Below are 19,566 nucleotides of genomic sequence, written 5' to 3'. Positions count from 1 at the left end.
TTTATAAGCCGATTTCGCCAAGTAGTACATAAAACCACTTATAGTTTTAAAATACTCATCATACATTTTATTTTATTCTCTGAAGAAACTGATTTAGTTTCATTATTTTGAGTAGTATTTACAAAACTTAAATTATTAATTTATAATTTAAAGTATTTACGAATTTGTAAATTATACAGTATTAAGCTACAAAACATGAGGTCCTAATTTTTTTTATTTCTAACTGGAATCGAACTTTGAACCGCACAAGTCACGCCGCCAACGCCAATCTTCACCAATCAATTCACCTATTATAAGTATTAGTTATACCACGCCTATTATATTAACAAAGACCGGGAAAAAAATCACAACATTTAGCACATAGATATAAAAACAATATTTCTTTCCCTTTCTTTCACACATGGTTATTCTAATGCTTCCTTACTCTACGTTTAGCCTATGACCGGTCCCGTCAATCAGTTGTCATGAACAAACATGTTTACATTGCGCCTTTTAAATATTACAACAAATACAAAACACTTATCAAAACGCAATGTACGTAAATAGTTATTATGTAAACCACTTACCATTATTAGGCATTAGTTTATTTATTTCCTCCAATTCATAGCTTTCATTTTTCTTGTTTATTTTTCTTCCATTTGACACTTGGATAGGACGTTCATTTTTGTCCATTAATGTATTATTTTGTTCACTCATTTCTGTCAATATTGTTATAACCTTTTTCGCCAAAAGCACTCTGTTTATGTTTAGTTTGCTTCAGAGTTCCACTACAATGACAATTGGGATCTGTGTTGCCAGGTCTCGATTTTATTTACCCATTACTCTGTGTTATTCTCAAGGATGTTTGATAGTTGAAGTTTAAATACAGAATTGCGATAGAACCATCTATCTTTGCAATCCGCAAGAATCGTATCAAATATTTTTGTTAAAAATTTTAAAACATTTTTAATGAGTTTTCATTCACATAATATCTTCATGGAGAGTCCTATAATTTTAAATACGCTTTCCAAAAAATATGTTTTACATAATAATGTACAAAGCAATATACAAACATCTAACAAATCACCTAAAACAAGTTTCTTACACTGTAATTGTGCTTCCAATGTTACGGGAAATATTTTACATATTGGCAACTATGTAACAGTGCAAAGTATCAAAGCTCGATCGGCGTTCGGGTATCTCCGTGCCTCTTCGGCTTCAATCGGTTTTGCTCATTCGCGACAGCACACGTCCATACGTCATTGGCGCCAAAATGGATTGAAGTTGAAATAAAAGTTATGAGTCACTGTTCAATTGGGTTAAGGTTAGTTTAAACTGTTATTGGATAGGTCAACTAATACTAGAATTTTATATCGCTGTAAAATAAGATATTTACATATGTGATTGTCATACTTTATATCCTTACGCGTACGGTGCCTCAGAACATGGGTAAATTCAATCATGTTAATCAAGGTGTAAGGATTCTTGTAGATGGTTTTTATACAGCTTTCTTAAGGTGAAAAGAGTAAATTACCCACCTGTATGTAGTAGCCTTTTCAACAAGAAATGAATTATTACAAATGATATATAAAATGAAATTTCCCAAACGTTTTTCTAAGCATAAAAGTTCTAAACAATTATTTCCGTAACACCACCTTTCCCAAACAAAATACAGGGTGTTTCTCCCATCCGTGTTCGATTAATATTTTTGGGCTGACTGCTGCCGCTACAAACCTAATGTAGCGTAAAATACGTGCCAGCGAATATCCACAAAATGTTTAACGACCCTATAAAGAGGTAGACATGGTTTTTTATAGAATCATAATGGGTTCAAAATTGTTGTTATAAAAATTACGAATTATTACACCCTGTTTGTGCTTTTTTATTATTGTAAGTACAGCATCATTATTATACCTACTTACTATAATTTATTTGTGTAAGAAGAGCGGCTGTATTTATTAATTAATACAATTTAAATCATTTAAGCGAGAGCTTGAATTCTATCTGTTCGTCTTTCACACTAAAATAACTGAACCTAATCAAATGTATAATCTTGGGTAGTCCATGAGAATTTTCCCCCTGCCAAAAAAAGAGCCTAAGACAGGACAAATACTAGTTTTATTCGGCTTCGAAAAGTCGCTCCCTCTTGACGGAACAGTGGTTAACAGCGAGTAGAAATGTAAATGGAACAAAAAAAGGCTTTACAAAAAAACAGCCTAATATTATATCCTCTGATTACCTGGAAACTATCCCTGAAATAACATCTAAAACAAGCTACATAAACCATGAGAAAACCACCTGATCCTAAATTCATTGGAACAAAAACATTGTTCAACAAAAACACATATTACCCAACCAACAAGGAGAGAAGTACATAGTTCGGAGCCTGTAACGTTATCGTACACCGTATATCATAATATAAGGCCGGTTTCATACTGTGGGGTTACCGAAAAGCGCGCCTTCCTAAACCGTTAAGGCTTGATACCTTCTAAACGCGAGACTAGAGATCGTAAGCCAGTAATGCTGCGTAGAATATTGACTTTGCGACTAAAAATCTTGAGTGTGTACCCAGCCTAAGGGACAGAAGTCAGAGTAATTTATTTGTAATAAGATAGTGAAAACGTTTATCATACAAAGGTTTTCGTTCATATTTATTTGAGACTGACATGGGGTTCGTTAGCCCTAATGGATATAAGACCTTTTTCGGTACCAAGGCGTCAGTTTCCAAGTGTCAAAATACCAGAGACATTTTTTCAGCTGTCACTGAATTTCTTGGAAAAGTTGTAGACAAAAAGGCTGTCATGATGAAAATATCTCTTTGCCGTCACAAATCAGATTCTATTTTTTGCACAGAAATCAGGATCTCGATATAAAGATTTCGTTCCAGTATTTAATAATAGATGGAAATTTTGTCTCAGCCACAGGGTTGGCTATTGCAAAATATGTCTATTAATTTTATTTATTTTAATTTATTATATAAATAGGCTAGACGTCCTCAGCTTTGCAACTTGTTTATTTGTCAACGTTAGTTTATAGCAAGCAAGTGAACTAAGAAATCCATCAAAAAAATATTTTTTTGCATGACGAATATAAAAAGAGAAAGTTGTGAAAATGTGTAAATAATTTGTCCCTACATTCTCCATGTGCCAAAATATTCCTGAGTTACCGTAAACGTCTTTGAAAGTGTACTAAAACAATGTTTTTCTCCGCATACATTTTTGCTTGATCTTCAATTTCCAAGTTACTGTCTTATGGTCTAGAAAGTTCGTAAGTACGCTATATACCTCACTCATGTAGCCTGAAGTAAAATAGTTTTCGAACTTTCTCGTCCCAGTATTTCAGTAATTTCAGTAGTTTAACTCTCCTATGGATGTGTCCTTTACATGGAGAACAAAATTACTAGCAGAGATGTCATACCGCAAAATCTCATGTGAAAGTGGCGCGCCAAACAGCGCATGTTCAGGGGACGAGGAATGTTACTAGCTCCCCTCTTACACCCTAAGAAACACACCCATCATTTTCAAATAAAATAACCAATCAATCAAAAGCAATCATTGACGGATTGGTTTTGATTTTACAAGGAAACCCAATGCCTCATTAGCTCCAGTAACTGATCGCGCCTACGTTACTTTGACCTACAAGCAGGCGCCTGACCTACCTTATGGCATCTCCGCTATTTTTCCTTATTCAGTGTGTCCTTTATAAATGACAGCGTTTATGAAAGTTGGGCCATGTTGGAAGTTTCTCCACTTGTCCATCGCTTTTAGATGTGAAATCCATTTGTTATGACTATGTATACGAAAAGGATTTGTGATTTTCTTTTGCGTTTGTTCGTTGTTGGTTTTAGATGAAAATATACGATCTGATGATGATTGAACATTGATTTTATTTCTTTGGTAATATCTTATCACGAAAGTCGTTGCGGTCAGTGAAAAGCCTGAAAATATGACTACTAGCTTTATTAAGGGGTGTCGGATTTCCCAGCTTGAGGAGGTCAGATAGGTAGTCGCTTTATGTACAAAATCGGTACTCAGAATTTGGTTAAGTTAAGACTAAGGTTTGGAAGTTGAGAACAATATAGTTTGGGAAAAGCTTAAGTAGATGAGAATATTCGTGGTTTTGTTATAGCTGTATTTTCTTTAATTTTCTATTTCTCTCTTCCTCAGATAAAAAAGTAATTAAAATTCAATTTGCTCCAATCACTTATACCCAATCAATTTTCCTCAAATATCGTGGGCTCTGTCTTAGAACCTTATAATATTGGGATTTAATTCAAATTTTAGAATAATATACGGCACTTACATAAATTTGGTAATTAAGTACTTATTTGTAGTTATATAAAATCTCCATATCATTTATGTGCATTTATTGAGTCACGTTTATACATAGATTAGTCCGTGAAAAGTATACGGATGTTTAAGGGATTGTTCACACCAAACGTATTGTCCGCCGCTGACTGTGAGTATACTCACAGTCGGCCTCAGTGTGAACGTCGATTCAATCTGCAGTACGCGTACTCACCAAGCTGACAATAGGCTATAGCGTACGATGCGCTACATGTGTGAACAAAAGAATACGCTCGTGTAGGTTCACACTAGATGCGTACGCTGAGCGGCCGACTATTCTACACATAAAAGAGCTCAGTATTTGAAGTTGCTCGTAGTATTTTATAAACGATCTCTGAGATCACTCGTGGTTCCCATACGATAAAACTAGTGGGAATCCCCCCAATCTGGCATCACTGCGCGGCGGTGCGGACGCGGCGGAGCGGCGGTGCGTACGCGGCGGAGCGGCGCTATTCGGCAACTGCGTCCGCGTAGCCAATCCGCGTCCGCCGTGCATAGTCGCGTAGTAAAATAATCGGCTACTGAGAGTCAGCTACAACAGACGACGTAATAGCGTATAGTCGGTTCGGTGTGAACGACAATTTCAATATATATGGAAAAGCAATAAACTGCGTAACGCGCGCTCACAGTCAGCGGCGGACAATACGTTTGGTGTGAACGATGCCTAATACTCTTTCACGCAAAAACGAATTAATGGATTATGATTAAACTACGCAATAATATAGCTTATACAATACCTTAACATTATTATAGACTACTAGCTATTGCCCGCGACTTCGTTCGCAAGGAATAGTGATTTCCAGCAGATTTTTGGTTTGACCAATAGATGGCGCTATATGTCCGGAATAAAATTATTTTTTTATTTTTTTTGTAATAAAAACTTATCCTATGTCCTTTCTCAAGTTTCAACCTATGTCTGTACCAAATATCTCACAAAGCGGTTCAGTAGTTTAGGCGTGAAGAAAAGACAGACAGACAGGGTTACTTTCACATTTATAATATTAGCTAGGAAGTTAGGATTATGATTTTTAACCGGGTATTCCAAGAAGTTTTCTATGAACCCGGATGAAAGATCCACTACGTAGTAAAATATGAAAGCCTCTTCTGAACCCCATCCCTTGTTGTAACCCTCTGGCCTTCACAAACACGAGGATACACGACAAACAGTTTGTCAACAGTGCCAAGTTATCGCGAAACTAGCAGGTACCGCCAGCTGTCATGTTTTGTGTGAATTGTAGACGTGACGCGAATATATTGAGTAGTTAGTGAGAGTACATGTGTAAATCTATACTAATATAATCAAGAGGACACATGCTTTTGTTTGTGTCATGCATGCATGGGTAAGAAAAGAAAAAGAAAAAAATATTTGTTGAGGGGCATAAGGCTTAACATGCGGAAGCAGCAATCCAGCAGTGGATGCCTTAGGCTGCGACGAGAATGATATTTGTCATATGAATCTCTATCTGTTTCAACAAATACGTATTTGGACAATTCCTATCTAGAGAACAAAATCACAAATGTATCTACAATGTAGTTTAAAAATCACGTTACAGTCTGAAAACAAGACCTAAAATACTATTTAGGAGTCTATCAACAGTGGATAATTTAAATCAACCCTAGAGACCAGGCTCTAAAAAAGGCTCAGGGATAGAAATAAATTATATTTTTATTATTTACTTGAGGACCTCTGGTCCCTGAAGATTATATTATCAGGCATACCCATATCGTGGAGGGTCACGTCTTCATAAAAATGCCAGACATAAACAACCTTCATAGATTTAGTCCTTAGAGTATTAATATCTTTTTGTCATATTTGCAAGCAAGAAGCACAGTTTTTCAAATTCTCAAACTCAAAATATCCATTAACACAACAACAATTATCAAACATTATCTCAAAGGTATATCGAAAATAACAAACACTGGGCATTGGATGGATATGGGCTCCCCAAGATCTAAAAAGTTGACACTCGTTGGAGGAGACCTACGTTAAAAGTGGACGGAAATATAACTGACCAGCCAGCATTGACCTAGCTAGTCTATGCGCCGCAAGGCAACAATTGACATTAGTACCTGTTAGTTATTTTGGTGAAAAGGTAATTTATTTCTGTCACCGCTGTTCATAATTTATTTACAAGTATTAAGGACATAGATGTCAGGGTAACCAATTAAGTTGCATAACGCTTTTCTATACATTAACAGTAACCACTTTTCACAATAAATCTATTGTCAGTTCATCTCATTTTAATTGATATTTTACCGTAAAATCTCCCTAAGTATCAACACATTTATTCACAAACAAAAACTTCGTGACAAAGTTTACCAAACTCATCCCCGCATTCCGAGAAACAAAGTCATATATTACCCATCAATAATGCAGGGGCCAACCCTTTCACATGTCAAAGGTAAATTAATAACCCTCCGTATATTTTGTAAACAGGTCTTTATAATATTTAGACCTGACATTGTCCCTCCCTAAGCTTTTAATACAGGTAAAGTATTCATAGACAGTGCTGACATTAAACGTTCGAGGTTGACGTCAAAGGGGAAGAAAAATCTTGATTCTTTCAGAAATTAGGCCATGCGAAAATACTAAATGTTTGTTCTGGGATTTTTGTGGGTCGTTGGAATTAGTTAGGGGGAAATAGAATGAAAGAATGGAATCAAAAAATAAATCGCCGAACACAACGAAAGGAAAACCCAAAAAACCTAAATAAAAAAAAGGATGTAGTTGAGTACTAAAAGAAATTTAGAAAAAGTCAGAAGTCAAGTATTTAAATCCCATTCGGTGCTCTTCTAACCGATGAGATAGACCGACAATATCTCATACTAGAGGCCTGAATGCACGACGTTCGCTAATTCAAGTGGCGATGTATCATTCAGTTGTCAGAGCATATCAGTCACATGTGTACTTAATAACAGTGCTAGTATTACAGGCCGATTTAATTAAACCTGAATTCCATGAACATTTGCAAGTCCATAAATCTATTCTGATATCTATCGTGATTCTGGAGAGGGTTTAGATTTGTATGTACCTACTCGTCATTCTAGGAAATGACTGGATATTGATTCTACTTTTTTTATTACCAACGAGCTATATATTTTGGAACTGTGTAGTTGTAGGGGTTATATTTCAAATACAACGAAGGTAAAAAATGAAAAATATGTTTGGGATACTGCTGAATATGTAGCATTCCTGCGAATTTTATGGTCATACGAGACCCATTTTTTTAAGTTTTTATTTTTTATGTCCATAGTTAAATATAAAACCCTCTTTTCCTACTAACCCAGACTTCTGGGCTATATTGTATTCAAGAACAAAAAACCTTTGTATTTTAACACACAATTAATTAAAGTAATGTTATATTTAAAACAGAATTTTATCGCAAATTCTATCATAAATGTCTTCGCATTTCTCAGGGCTATAGCGCAGAGCCTTTTTAATATCAGCTTAGGCTGACAATAAATTTTCAGTCTTACGGCTCAAGTTATAAGGTTCAAAACTTTTGTATCGAAAACATAAACAGAATGAGCGTAACGTTCCTTTGTTAGGGAAATGTACACATTCTTGACCTCGAGTTGAAGGAATGTAAACTACAATGCTTTAATATTACACAAATGGTAGCTTTTGCTTTGATTTCGCTGTATGTAAATGTTTGTACATTATTTTCCGCTTAGCCGTCAAAGTCAGCTGTTTAGTTGAGAATAACGCGAATTTCACTAAGACCGGCTTGCACAATTGTTCAACAATACAATTAACACAGATTTGGTTAATTAAGCCTCACCGAAAATACGGGCTAATTTAATATAGGTAGTGTATATCTGTCTGTCTGCGGAATCCAGTTTCACGAAGTGATGAAATCCAATGGTTTAATCTCCTGTCAGAGTTTGTAGAAGCACTGATTTGTTTATTTTAGTTAATTAAGCTTTACGTAATAGACAGTCTAGAAAACAGTGTTTAACGCAAATTACTTGCAATGAGAAATTACTTTTCGGCGTAAAACTACGTATCGCTCTAATAGGGTATAGGAAGGTATGTACCTTATCGACAAAGCATCCGTGTCTTCGTCTAAGCAGCTTATCACTCATACATTAAAGACCGACTCACGAGTGACTTTTAAAACATAATTCATGAGTCAAGTATATGCGAAGTTTTCTAAAACATGAAACGTAAGCGATAAAGATGTCTTCAGACGGTTTGAGTTAAATGGCTCGGGGGTGATCAATCACTGTTGGCTTGCCAACTTTGTCAGGCCGAAAGGTTCGGTATGTTTAACATGGTAATTTATCGTTCATACTGTAGACGCTTATGTGTTTAAAGCTTATAATATTTTACCGACTGCCTCAACTGCTTGAATAGATTCTCTTTTCTTGAGTTGATGGCTATATTTAGTTGGTTGAACCCTGATTTTAGTTTGAGAGATAGAACTGTCAGAAGCACCTTTATTTTGGGAGCGTCAATTACGATTCGGTGGACTGAATTTTACCTTGAATATTGGAGAGACAGGATTGCTAGGAATTTCTTAATTTGTTTTGAGATTTTAGTGTAAGAATAGTAGTAAATATTTTCATATAATGATCACAAAAAGTCAAGTTGTTAGTTAGCCATCATTTATATCATGTTTTAAAAATAATCAATGCTATACCTATTCACAAATCAGCAGTAATGTATGTGACCTTTTGCATATCACATTTATCCAAAGGTTTATTTATTTTGACGCTTTCATTTCCAAATAACTCGTACTTCAGCATTCCCGTCCAAAACCAGACAGCAACGGACCGCATGTTTATACGCTTGCAAACCACGCGAGAGCCGGATGGAGGCCGCACAAACGGCGCCATACCACCAATTATTTGCTATTCCCGGCGGATAATCGGTGGCGACGGTCCGCATGCGGTTTCCATTAGAATACTGTCAATGATCTGATCATGTGGTCTTGTGTGATGACTGTGTGCTGATGTTATAGAGGTTGTATATAATTTGGGGGCTGCCCTAGTCTTTACGTAGGGTGACAACAGAAAAAGACTGATTTCGCGCATTGAAGTAAGTTTTCATGTTTCAAATAGGACTTCAAAAAGTCATTTTTACAGTAAACTCAGCGTTATCATTAGATATCAAAGACAGGAAAAGTGAGAAATACTCATTTTCACTCTATATTTAAGAAAAGGCAATAAAAGTTATTCATGTAAGTAGAGAAGAGTTTACGAGGTAGGATAGGCTGAAGCTGAAGTTTTAAAAAATGTAATGATCTGTAGAATCTCTTATAAGAAAGTTTAAAATAATAGAGTTGTCAAAAAACTTTTCCTCTAAATGAGCACACATAAAAATCTACAACCTATCCATAATTGTCAATACATTCTTCTCTGTCATTTAAAACTCCCTCAATTCATTACCATACACGAACTTTCTCCTCAATGATTGATACATCCAAACCATGAAATCACAAACCTTTTCAAAGCAGTCGGTTAACATTTTCTATGCACAAACGTAACAGTGGACTGGCTGTAATTTATAGCGAGGCACATCTTGCGTGCCTTATGATTTACGATGCAATCGAGTTATGCCTTGTTGAGCCACTTCTAGCATTTATGTCTTAGTCTGTGGGATTGTTTGTAGTCTAGTAGTAGAACTGCCTCGTTGGTCTAGTTGTCGCAAGTGTGGCTGCTGAGCACGAGGTCACGGGTTCGATTCCCGAGTCGGGCCGAAATCGCTTTGTGGGTTTTAGAAGACTTTCACAAAGCAGCCCGAAGCCTGGAAGTTGGTGATTGATTCACCCGTGCATCGGAGAGCACGTAAATGTCGGTCCTGCGCCTGATCTCTTTCCGGTCGTGTCGGATTGCCGTCCCATCAGGCTATGAGAGTGAAGGAATAGGGAGTGCACCTGTGTCTGCGCAAATGCTTGTGCACTATAATATGTCCTGCGCAGTTGGCTAATCTCCTTACATGAGAACAGCCGCCGTAGCCGATAATCGGCTAGGAGGACATCATCATCATCATCAGTTTAAAGTGATGAGTGATAGTAAGTTTTTTCTTGGAAAAATGTATAGATTACTGCCGTTTAGTGTCATGCTAAATATTAGTATCTGTGGCTTTTTAATCAGACATATTAATTGTAATAGCTGTTTATCATTAATCTAAATGAAATTCTCTTGTGAATAGCCTCCAGGAATCTCCAGTTTAGTACTCAAAACATTATTTACATACTTTATTTATTGTTATATAACAATAAAATGGTTCAATAAGCCTAAGTCTAATGGGGGTAGAACACCATTACAGAGCACAGCAACTTACAAACTCTTACCAATTTTAACCAGAAGCAAACAATTAAGTATCGTTTATCCATGAATTATTATACATTCAACAGTATAAATAAATTCGCATTCTATCTAACTGCCGATAAAGATACACTGAAAGCAATTAAACGAAAGAGCCAGCTCATCCAGCCAGCTTCTGAGTACGTGCAACTGGATCCATCGCAATGAAAGGAGGTTTTGTTCTTCCAACGTCCTGCATTTTGCACGATGCAGACTGCAGATGAATAAGCCTTCAAATGCACTATGATTGCAATTTGCTGTTAGGCGAGCCTTTTATGAAATCCATGGGAGAGGTGCAATCAAGCTGCATTGCGATGCAGCATGCTGGGTAGAACTGAAATGTGGTATGGAAATGTGAAGAAGTGGTAGCCTTTGTTTGGGATTTTGTATGAGACCATGGAATATCAAATTATTAAGAGTTAGCTGCAGCGGCAAAATACAGTTTTTTAAATGCTTCAAAAATTATGTGGTGTTTTTCTGAAAGACTTCTTGATCTTCGAATTATTAACTTAAAAGATCAGTGTTGTTTATTGTATGTCTGAAAGCCGACCCCAACAATAGTTTGGGAAAAAGGCTCGGAGGAAGAGAGTTGTTTATTATCTAAAGGGTCAATTTTTTTACATTATTCTCATTATTCACATGCTTACAACCAACATTGTTAACTTCAGCTTAAACTCTCTTACCAATAAATATTCCATCATTTAATAAAAAAAATCCAAACAAGCGTTTTATACCAACAAAATCTTAATCTAGTAATCTTTCACTACATTAACTAGAACCTCTTTAAAGCGAATGCTTTGCGCAGTTACACTAAATAGCAATTTCATTGAAAGTACGTGAGGTAAAGGTGAACTTTGGGCGTGTCATTAAATGTATTCATGCGATTTGCCGTGCCAACTGCAGGTGTATTAGGCTGGGGACAAACCGGAGTTTGGGGGTTTTGCGTCCCGTTTTTAGCAGACATTAGCGGTATCTTCTGTGCTGGACAATATGTATTAAATTATTTTTTGTCGCCCTATTTATCAAACTAGACATCTTCTCTAAATAGGAGACAACATAACATTAAACAAACTTTTTGAAAGTTAGCTTGATGGCACTCAAATAAATTTCAAATACGCTTAAGAAATCCTAACAATTCGTAATGTGAAATAATTTTCAAACGCCTGAAATACTGAAAAATGTATTTGTAACCGCAACATACCAAACATTGGTTTAACCTTTTTTGTTGACTTCAACCACTCTATGAGCTCATGTATGTATCTGAATGCAGCGTAATTTACGCAGCTGCAAAAATGCGACTGGAACTTTACAAAATTACGCTGGTTTGTTCTCAGCCTTATTTCGAACATGAACATGCAAACATTAATTTATTTCAGTTAGCTTGTAATGCTTGCGTCGTTTCTTGTGACCATGTATTATTTTAATTTGCTTGTTTTTCACTTAGTCAAAGAAAATGGCCAGTTACCTAAGTTGATCATTATTTCAGTAGTTTTCTTATTATACTATGTAAGTTATTTTGTTGTATTTAGTTTTGACTTAAAATAAACAAAACCATGATCGATGTAAACGTGCCTCCGATCAAATAAAATAAGTTTTCATAGTTCACAAACTGATAGTCAAATACTCAATATTTAGCACGAAATTAAAATTTAAACCTAAAAACGTAAACTAAAAATTTAACTTACTGCATCATGACATTGTAAAACTGTACAAAATTACAATAGGGGGTAACAAGGAGTCCCTCCTTTTTTAAAGTCTTTTCAGAAGTAATTAATCCTATTATATGAAAATTGTATAACAGAAACGCTATATATACAAACATATCTACTGAAAAGCAGATGTATTTTCTATCTTATTCCACAGTAAATAAATAACAGTTAATGAAGACTGTGTTAAACTAATTTGCGCAAGTTTAATTGTGACGTTGTTATAAGTAGTTCCTACATCAAGGTACTTTGAATTTCAAAGCGTTAAAAGCGAATTGCAGATGTGTGTGTAAATATTTAGTAAACGGGCTTGAGGCGGAATATACGGTAGACGTTTTTGAATTACGTCGCGACGACCATTTTGTAATTGTAATGCGTTTTGAGGTTCACCTGGGTCCACGAGTCCAGTGAGTGTACATTTTACTACAAAATAAGAAGTGAGATGTAAGTAGAACTAAATGTTTTTAAGCCGTATCATACAATTTAACCATATATAAAAATATATATAAGACATATCATGATTAAGCGAGTATTTGAATTAAAATCCAGGAAACATACTATTTGTTCCAATGTGTAAAACATAACTATATTTTTAGCAATATGTTACGAAAGCTACATTTTTTATGAAAAAATGGAGCATAAAACAAATCAATAAATATTCATTTCAAACTTCCACTATTTATTAAAAATTCACAACAGAACTACAAAAAAAAAAACTACTACACTAGCACTACACAAAAATTTCACTTTATTCCCTAATCACCTCGCTAAAGTTGGATCACAAATAACAATTAACAGAAACTTTTGTCACTGTATTTCACTCGAAATACACGAACTGTGAACCTACCACGTAGTAAAATGAACGAGCAATTAAGCAACATTTTATAAAGCCGCTGCGGTCTAGCACAGAACTTCGCGCCGTGTGTTTCCAAGCGAAATAGGTCAGGGGTCACGGGGTTCGTTATTCATAACATTTTTAGTTTTCACTCGTCAAATTATGAAATGAGGCTTGTCGACTTTATAAGGAAATACGACATTTTTTGTAATGTAAACAGAAAATAGAAGGGTTAGATATTATATGAGAAATAATTATAAAATGAGTTTTATTTTATACTAGTTTAAACTTAAAAGGAAGGCTTGATGTCTTATATGGAAAAATTGAAGAGAAGGAAGAGTGTTTTTGTTTTCATACTTACTATGTAGCTGTTTTCCGTGGTTCCACCGCGTTCCGAGCTAACAACTTCCCTTTATAAAGTAGCCTATGACCCTTAGCATGCTCTAGCTAGACAATCTGGGCAACTACCATTTATTCAATTAATTTGATTGAGTAGTTTTGGCGTGAAACCGCGACAGACTTTCGCATCTATTATATTAAATAAGGTTTCTAACAACTGAAATGTCAGAACATTGTCGGTGGTATTTAGAAACACCCACTTACAGTATCTTCCTACAGGAAAATAACTAAGAAAACATTTTTCTTACGTGTAATGAATGTAACATTTTTTGTCGTTTCAGGTAAGATACATCGTATTGTACGAGCGAAGTACTACATCAACGAAGAAAAATATATAGCCTTGCGTAGTTAGAAGAAAAAATATATACTCGAGGTTTGGTTACTTATTATTATTTGGTTCTTAGAATTGTATTAAATAATAGGTATTTTATCTTCACAAAAATTACAATTAAATTATAGTGTGATTACTACGATAGTATATTTCAAGTGACAATTATTTAACAACTATAATTATTATTCATACAAACTAACTCGAGAGACTTTCTAATTTAATATTTCAGTTCCATTCAAACTATCCTTTTCAATACCGTTCAGAAATTTCATAAAACTCATCCTTTTATATGAAAGTATTATGTTTGTGAAGCGGTCCCTACCTTACCGTATTAAAACCTTTGAGCCATTGAATATGTGCAATGGTATTACCTGATACCGATGTAATTGGTTCCCGAGGGTTTTATTATTTTTTATGGATATCGGAAGTAAATAAATGAAGGAAATGGATAGTTTTGTGGACACTTCCAGTTTTCCTGTGTTTATAAAAAAATGGGCTGATATTATTTTTAATGTGGCTTTTACTTTTCACACATTTTTTTCATACAAAAACTGCTGACTGGTTTTTTGCTAAAACTTGGCAGTAACAAATAGATGCTTATTATCATGATATATAGGCCAGGTACTATTTATCCATGTGTGGGATGTAGTTTCCTCAGGAAAAAAATGGATACTACATCTGTATATTCTAACTCTCCTACTACGGGTCTGCTGGAAGAGATTTCTTTAGAAATAAGCAGTAGGTACCTTTGTACTATTTTATGTTAAGTACTTCTACTTTTTTCGTGTGTGCTTACTGTAGACATAAATGGTTAAATAAATAAATAAATCGAAGTTAGTTCTCAAATAATCCTTTGTTTATTACTTTCCAATATTCTTATAACAGTCATATCATGACTTGTTCAGTAGCAGATATCATCATATCAAGCAGAACAAAAAACAAAGGGTAAAAATATCGTGTTTACTGGCCAACTCACCCCATTTCCGATGTAACCTTCATATAGAAAACAGAAGCAATCACCCTTTAACACATACAGGATGAGATAACTTTTTCTACCCCACTGTCGCTATGGATACTTAGAGAATGTAACCAACTGGACATGCTAGTGTCGTATTTTCTAGCTGCTAAAGGTACGAGAGTTTCGTTCGTCGTACAGACGCTAGCATAGTCAATATGCTAGCGTCTGTTTACTAACTACAATCTGTCACATTCTATATAGATTTTCAACTTTATTTCTGAAGCATATGGTTCAATGTCGTCTGGGAATTTACAGAATTGGAGTAGCTTCATTTGCTGAAGTCTGTCTCATATAAAATATGCGTTTGGCTAGTTTATGATAACGATTGATAATTTTACTATGTACGTGCATATTAATGTGATCGAAAATGCAGTAGTTATCACTTTTTCCAAAATTGCTAGTTGCTACGTTTAGTCATGCCGCTCCTTAATTGCCAGATTTTCTCATATAGAGGTTTGCCGTCATGTCTGTTCCGGTTAGTTCGATGTTCTAAATACGGGTAACATTGTAATATAGGTAGAGAATTCACGAAATTCTTTCGTTTACCCTAACCGAAACGATTCGGCCAAAATATTTAAACACCAAATAGTTGGCCTTCTAATTTATTGTTTTAAATATCCTAGGTATCTGTTTACGAAGTTTTTGTTTATGAGGAAAATATATTTTGGAACAAAGGGTTTGTATGGAAGTTAGGTTTTATACCTTGATATATTAGGGGGCGGAAAAACAATGAGGTATAAATATTTTACCTTAGGGCCTCGGAGACTGAGTAATATAAACCATTTCAGTGTTCACGATGCAGATACTATAGTTAAACAATCTATGTGTAATAAATGACTTATGTTCACCATCATCATCATCATCATCTCAGCCATAGGACGTCCACTGGTGAACATAGGCCTCCCCCTTAGATCTCCACAGATACCTGTTGGAGGCGACCTGCATCCAGCGTCGACGGCGACCTTTATAAGATCGTCTGTTCACTTATGTTACAGAGAAGTTATTAAGTAAATGGCAATGTTGTCAGATTTTGATAGTGTTTTTGAAAATATGACAATAGTAAAAAAAAAAGTCTTCTTAACTAGTCAACTTTGAAAAGCAAAAGAATCAGAAGATTCAAAAGTATTTTATTTTACATTTTCGCTAGTTCAGTATTTTTATGAAATGAAATCGTTTATTTTGCAAGTTGGACATTACATCACTTTTACACGTCATTTTAAGAATTCTGGGGTCGGCATTTTCTAACTGACTGATCCCTGAGAAGAAACGCCGTAACAAACTCAAGGGTCATAGTCTCTTTTTATCACACACATCACGAAAATTGTGATAGATAGTAGGTATAAATAGGAGAAATAATTCTCAGAACAGATAAAGATTTCCAGTAATCCCAAAGAGCCAGAAACCAATTGATAAAACGAATCAACTGAGTCTGGTTAGGAATAGACAGTTTAGATAAAATAGATACGAATAGAAATGAGCGGAATACTAAATAGAATAGAATAAGGATAGATAATGTTAGGCTCCAAGTACTGAAGACTTCAAGTAGACTGGATTAAAAGACAGTGTGTCAAGGTTACGTGTGCCTACATGAAACTTTTTCATTTTGACAGATCATTTTAAATTAAGAACTTATTTTTTTTATAAACGACTTAAAAAGGAGGTTCTCTATTTGACCTGTACTTATGTATTTGTGCGCAATTATTTCAGACTAGCTTCCGCCAGCGGCTTCTATGTGTTAATCCAGGGTATCACCTATCTCTATAGCAAATTTCAATCAAATCGGTCCAGCCGTTTTTGCGTGATTGAATAACAAACATACATCCATACATTCTCACAAACTTTCACATTTATAATATAAGTAAGTAGGATTTGGGTGAACTGATTTTAATACCATATTCAGCATAGCATTTTTTAGACTTTTTTTGGATTAAGCCCAAGGCTTCCTGACTACTAATCAAATCGTAATTAGTAGGCAGGAAGCCTATTTCGCTATACCTAGATTAAACTCTGATTTCCAAACCACCCACCTGATTCCGAAAATAGTTCGTATCCTTCTAATTTATTGTGTCAGCCATAAGTTCAAACGAACGTGATTTAAATCTCTATTGGACGAACCTTAGAATCAGCGGTTTCCAAATTCAAATTGTTCAAACTTTTCGGCTTTCGAAACGGTAATTGAGTTTTAACTGTGATTTGGTTTAAAAATGGAAATACGTTGAGGTGATTTGAAATTCGAACTGATTTTGTACCAGGAATTTCTTGGAAATATTTTGATACTATCTGGTTCTATCTGTCTGTTGCTAAGCTAGAATTTTAAAGCAAACCACTCAATAGTTTTTTTTATTAATTTTGCTTAAAGTTAATCCTACTTTGAGCTAAAGAGAAATCAATAGATAAAAAAGTTAATTACATATATCACTAAACTGAAAAAAGTACAATAAAAAATAACTACAGGAAGCCAAAAAACTTGAAAAACAAAATTGGTTTAATATTTGGGTTCCGTCACCGCAACCTCCTCGTTCCTGTCCTGGCAACCGTCACAATCAATTAACATTATTACATATAGGAACTCAAAGTATTCCAAAATATATCACAAACTACCCACATTTCGTACTCAAATCACTGACAAAACTGCTACAATACACAACACGGTTCCCATTCAGTACACGATTTCATTACTTTTCGTCACAATCCCATACTCACACATCTACAAACACACGCACACACACACACACAGACACAAATACACACACACAGTTACAAAAGACACCATCCATTTGAGGCTTCCCTTAAATACAGAGACGTAATAAACGAAGTAAACTTAAATAAATATAAGAAAAACTCCTGTAAGGAGTATAAACGGGGGATCAAAGGAAAAAAAAACTGTCCGTCTGAAAGTTTTTTGAACACGACTCTTATATAAAGAATTCGCTCGGATTCGTGTGTTCTTTCAGACAAATTTTATTGACTTTGGTACGGTAGTAAGAATTGATGCTGAAGTGGATCTCACACTATCATGCGTCTTCGTGCGTTTTTTAATGCTTTTTATGAGAACTTAGACGCGCGGGTCACTTACAATCAGTACTTTTGAAAATCGATGACGAAGGCCTAAATCAGTCTTTCCCAAAGTGGGCGATAACGCCCCCTTGTGGGCGCTGCAGGTCTCAAGGGGGGCGGTAAGAGACCCAGAAAGAAAATGGGGGCGTTGTGTAGAGGCCTGGGGGGTCATTTGTAATTTTATTTACTCTCAACAACAACTTGTGAACAATATATGAATTAAAATATAATATGAATTAAAAGATTACTCAAACTCGGAAAGTTGGAGCGCCGAAGAAACAAACACATACTGCTGACTGTCGATCCAGTCAGGGTTTCTTTTAATTTGTGTTTAATTCCGCGTTAAATTTGAGAAATTCTCGAACAAACACTACTTTTGTGTCCCAAAACTCAAAAATTTTCGGGCTCGCTTCGCTCGCGATTTCTTTACTTTACGCTTGATTTTTTTATCACATATAGCTACTTTTAATGTCCCATTACTCAAAAAAATTCGCGCTCCCTTCGCTCGCGGCTTCTTCATTTCACAGTTGCCTTTTATTATATATGTTTAGGACTTTTATACTTCGGCCGTTCAGAGAATGCGTTCCTGACACCTATCAGTTAGTCACGACTAGTGATGGGCACAACATAACACTGAGTTCGTTACCGTTCCTTCAAAATGAACCGCCGCATTATTTTAAGATTATTTTCGTTTTAAATTGGCGGAATCATTTGTTTTATATTTTAGTTATTTAAGTGGAAACCAAAAAAAGGTAATATTCATATAATAAAATTGTTTTATTTATTCTTTGTTACAAGTACATTGAATTGAATGTGCGAACAGAATATTAATCAGACTCCGATTTGCTTGAGGAGGTGGTGTCTTCATCATCATCTTCGCCTACATGTATAATTATATTATTATCAATAACAGAATCAATCCTGATATCTCGGTCTAACAAAAGCCGGGTAATCAAATAAAAACAGATCGAAAACACTTGAAAAACGTGGTCTATGCGCACGAAACGACAACGGACGACTGTTTTAGCGTCACAAAATGGCGGCCCATAACGCCATTTGGGGTTACCATTTTTAATCTAAGTATAAAAATGCGGTTTGGTCATAGTTTTATTTTTATATTTCATAAACGTTATAATTAAGTCTTATAGTCCATTATTTTCCAATTCTTAAAAAGAAAATCAAAACGTATTATTTTATATTATAACTGTATAAGAACAGATTACGATACTTGCCTGTTATTTTTAGCACAGCACTACAAAATATAAACCGCTGACATAACCTTGTAATAGCGCAGTATAGATTTAGAAAAATATTGTTTACCAAGTTATTTGACACTCAGTTTGGCACAAAATTATAACATTCATTGATTATTGATATAATAATGTTGTTTTAATGCTCCTCAATTGTTAAAACGGTAAACAACCAGCAAAAATATTTTTATCGTAACTGCAACGCCATTGCAAAGTTACGTCGTCAGTTCAATCGCGACGTGTCAGGAACGCATTCTCTGAATGGCCGAACTATAGTGATACAAAACTCAAAAAAATTTATTATTTAGTCTACCCTAGCAAAAAGGTAGCGTC

General features: G+C 35.1%; 2 protein-coding genes across 2 annotated transcripts in view; one reads left to right on the top strand and one right to left on the bottom strand.

Annotated features, from left to right (window-relative positions):
- Window positions 1–776, bottom strand: part of LOC124638109 (major myo-inositol transporter IolT-like) — a 35,426-nt gene extending 34,650 nt beyond the window's left edge. The window contains exon 1 of the mRNA XM_047174962.1: window positions 567–776. Within this exon, the coding sequence (XP_047030918.1) occupies window positions 567–696 (130 nt within the window). The 5' untranslated portion in view covers window positions 697–776. The remainder of the gene's footprint in view (window positions 1–566) is intronic.
- Window positions 1–19,566, top strand: part of LOC124638112 (hemicentin-2-like) — a 289,572-nt gene that overhangs the window by 164,214 nt on the left and 105,792 nt on the right. The gene's annotated exons all lie outside the window — the stretch shown is intronic.

This window comes from Helicoverpa zea, chromosome 17 (assembly GCF_022581195.2).
Source record: "Helicoverpa zea isolate HzStark_Cry1AcR chromosome 17, ilHelZeax1.1, whole genome shotgun sequence".
NCBI lineage: Eukaryota > Metazoa > Arthropoda > Insecta > Lepidoptera > Noctuidae > Helicoverpa > Helicoverpa zea.
The sequence above is the reverse complement of the archived record's forward strand: the minus strand, read 5'-3'. Positions and strand labels throughout refer to the sequence as shown.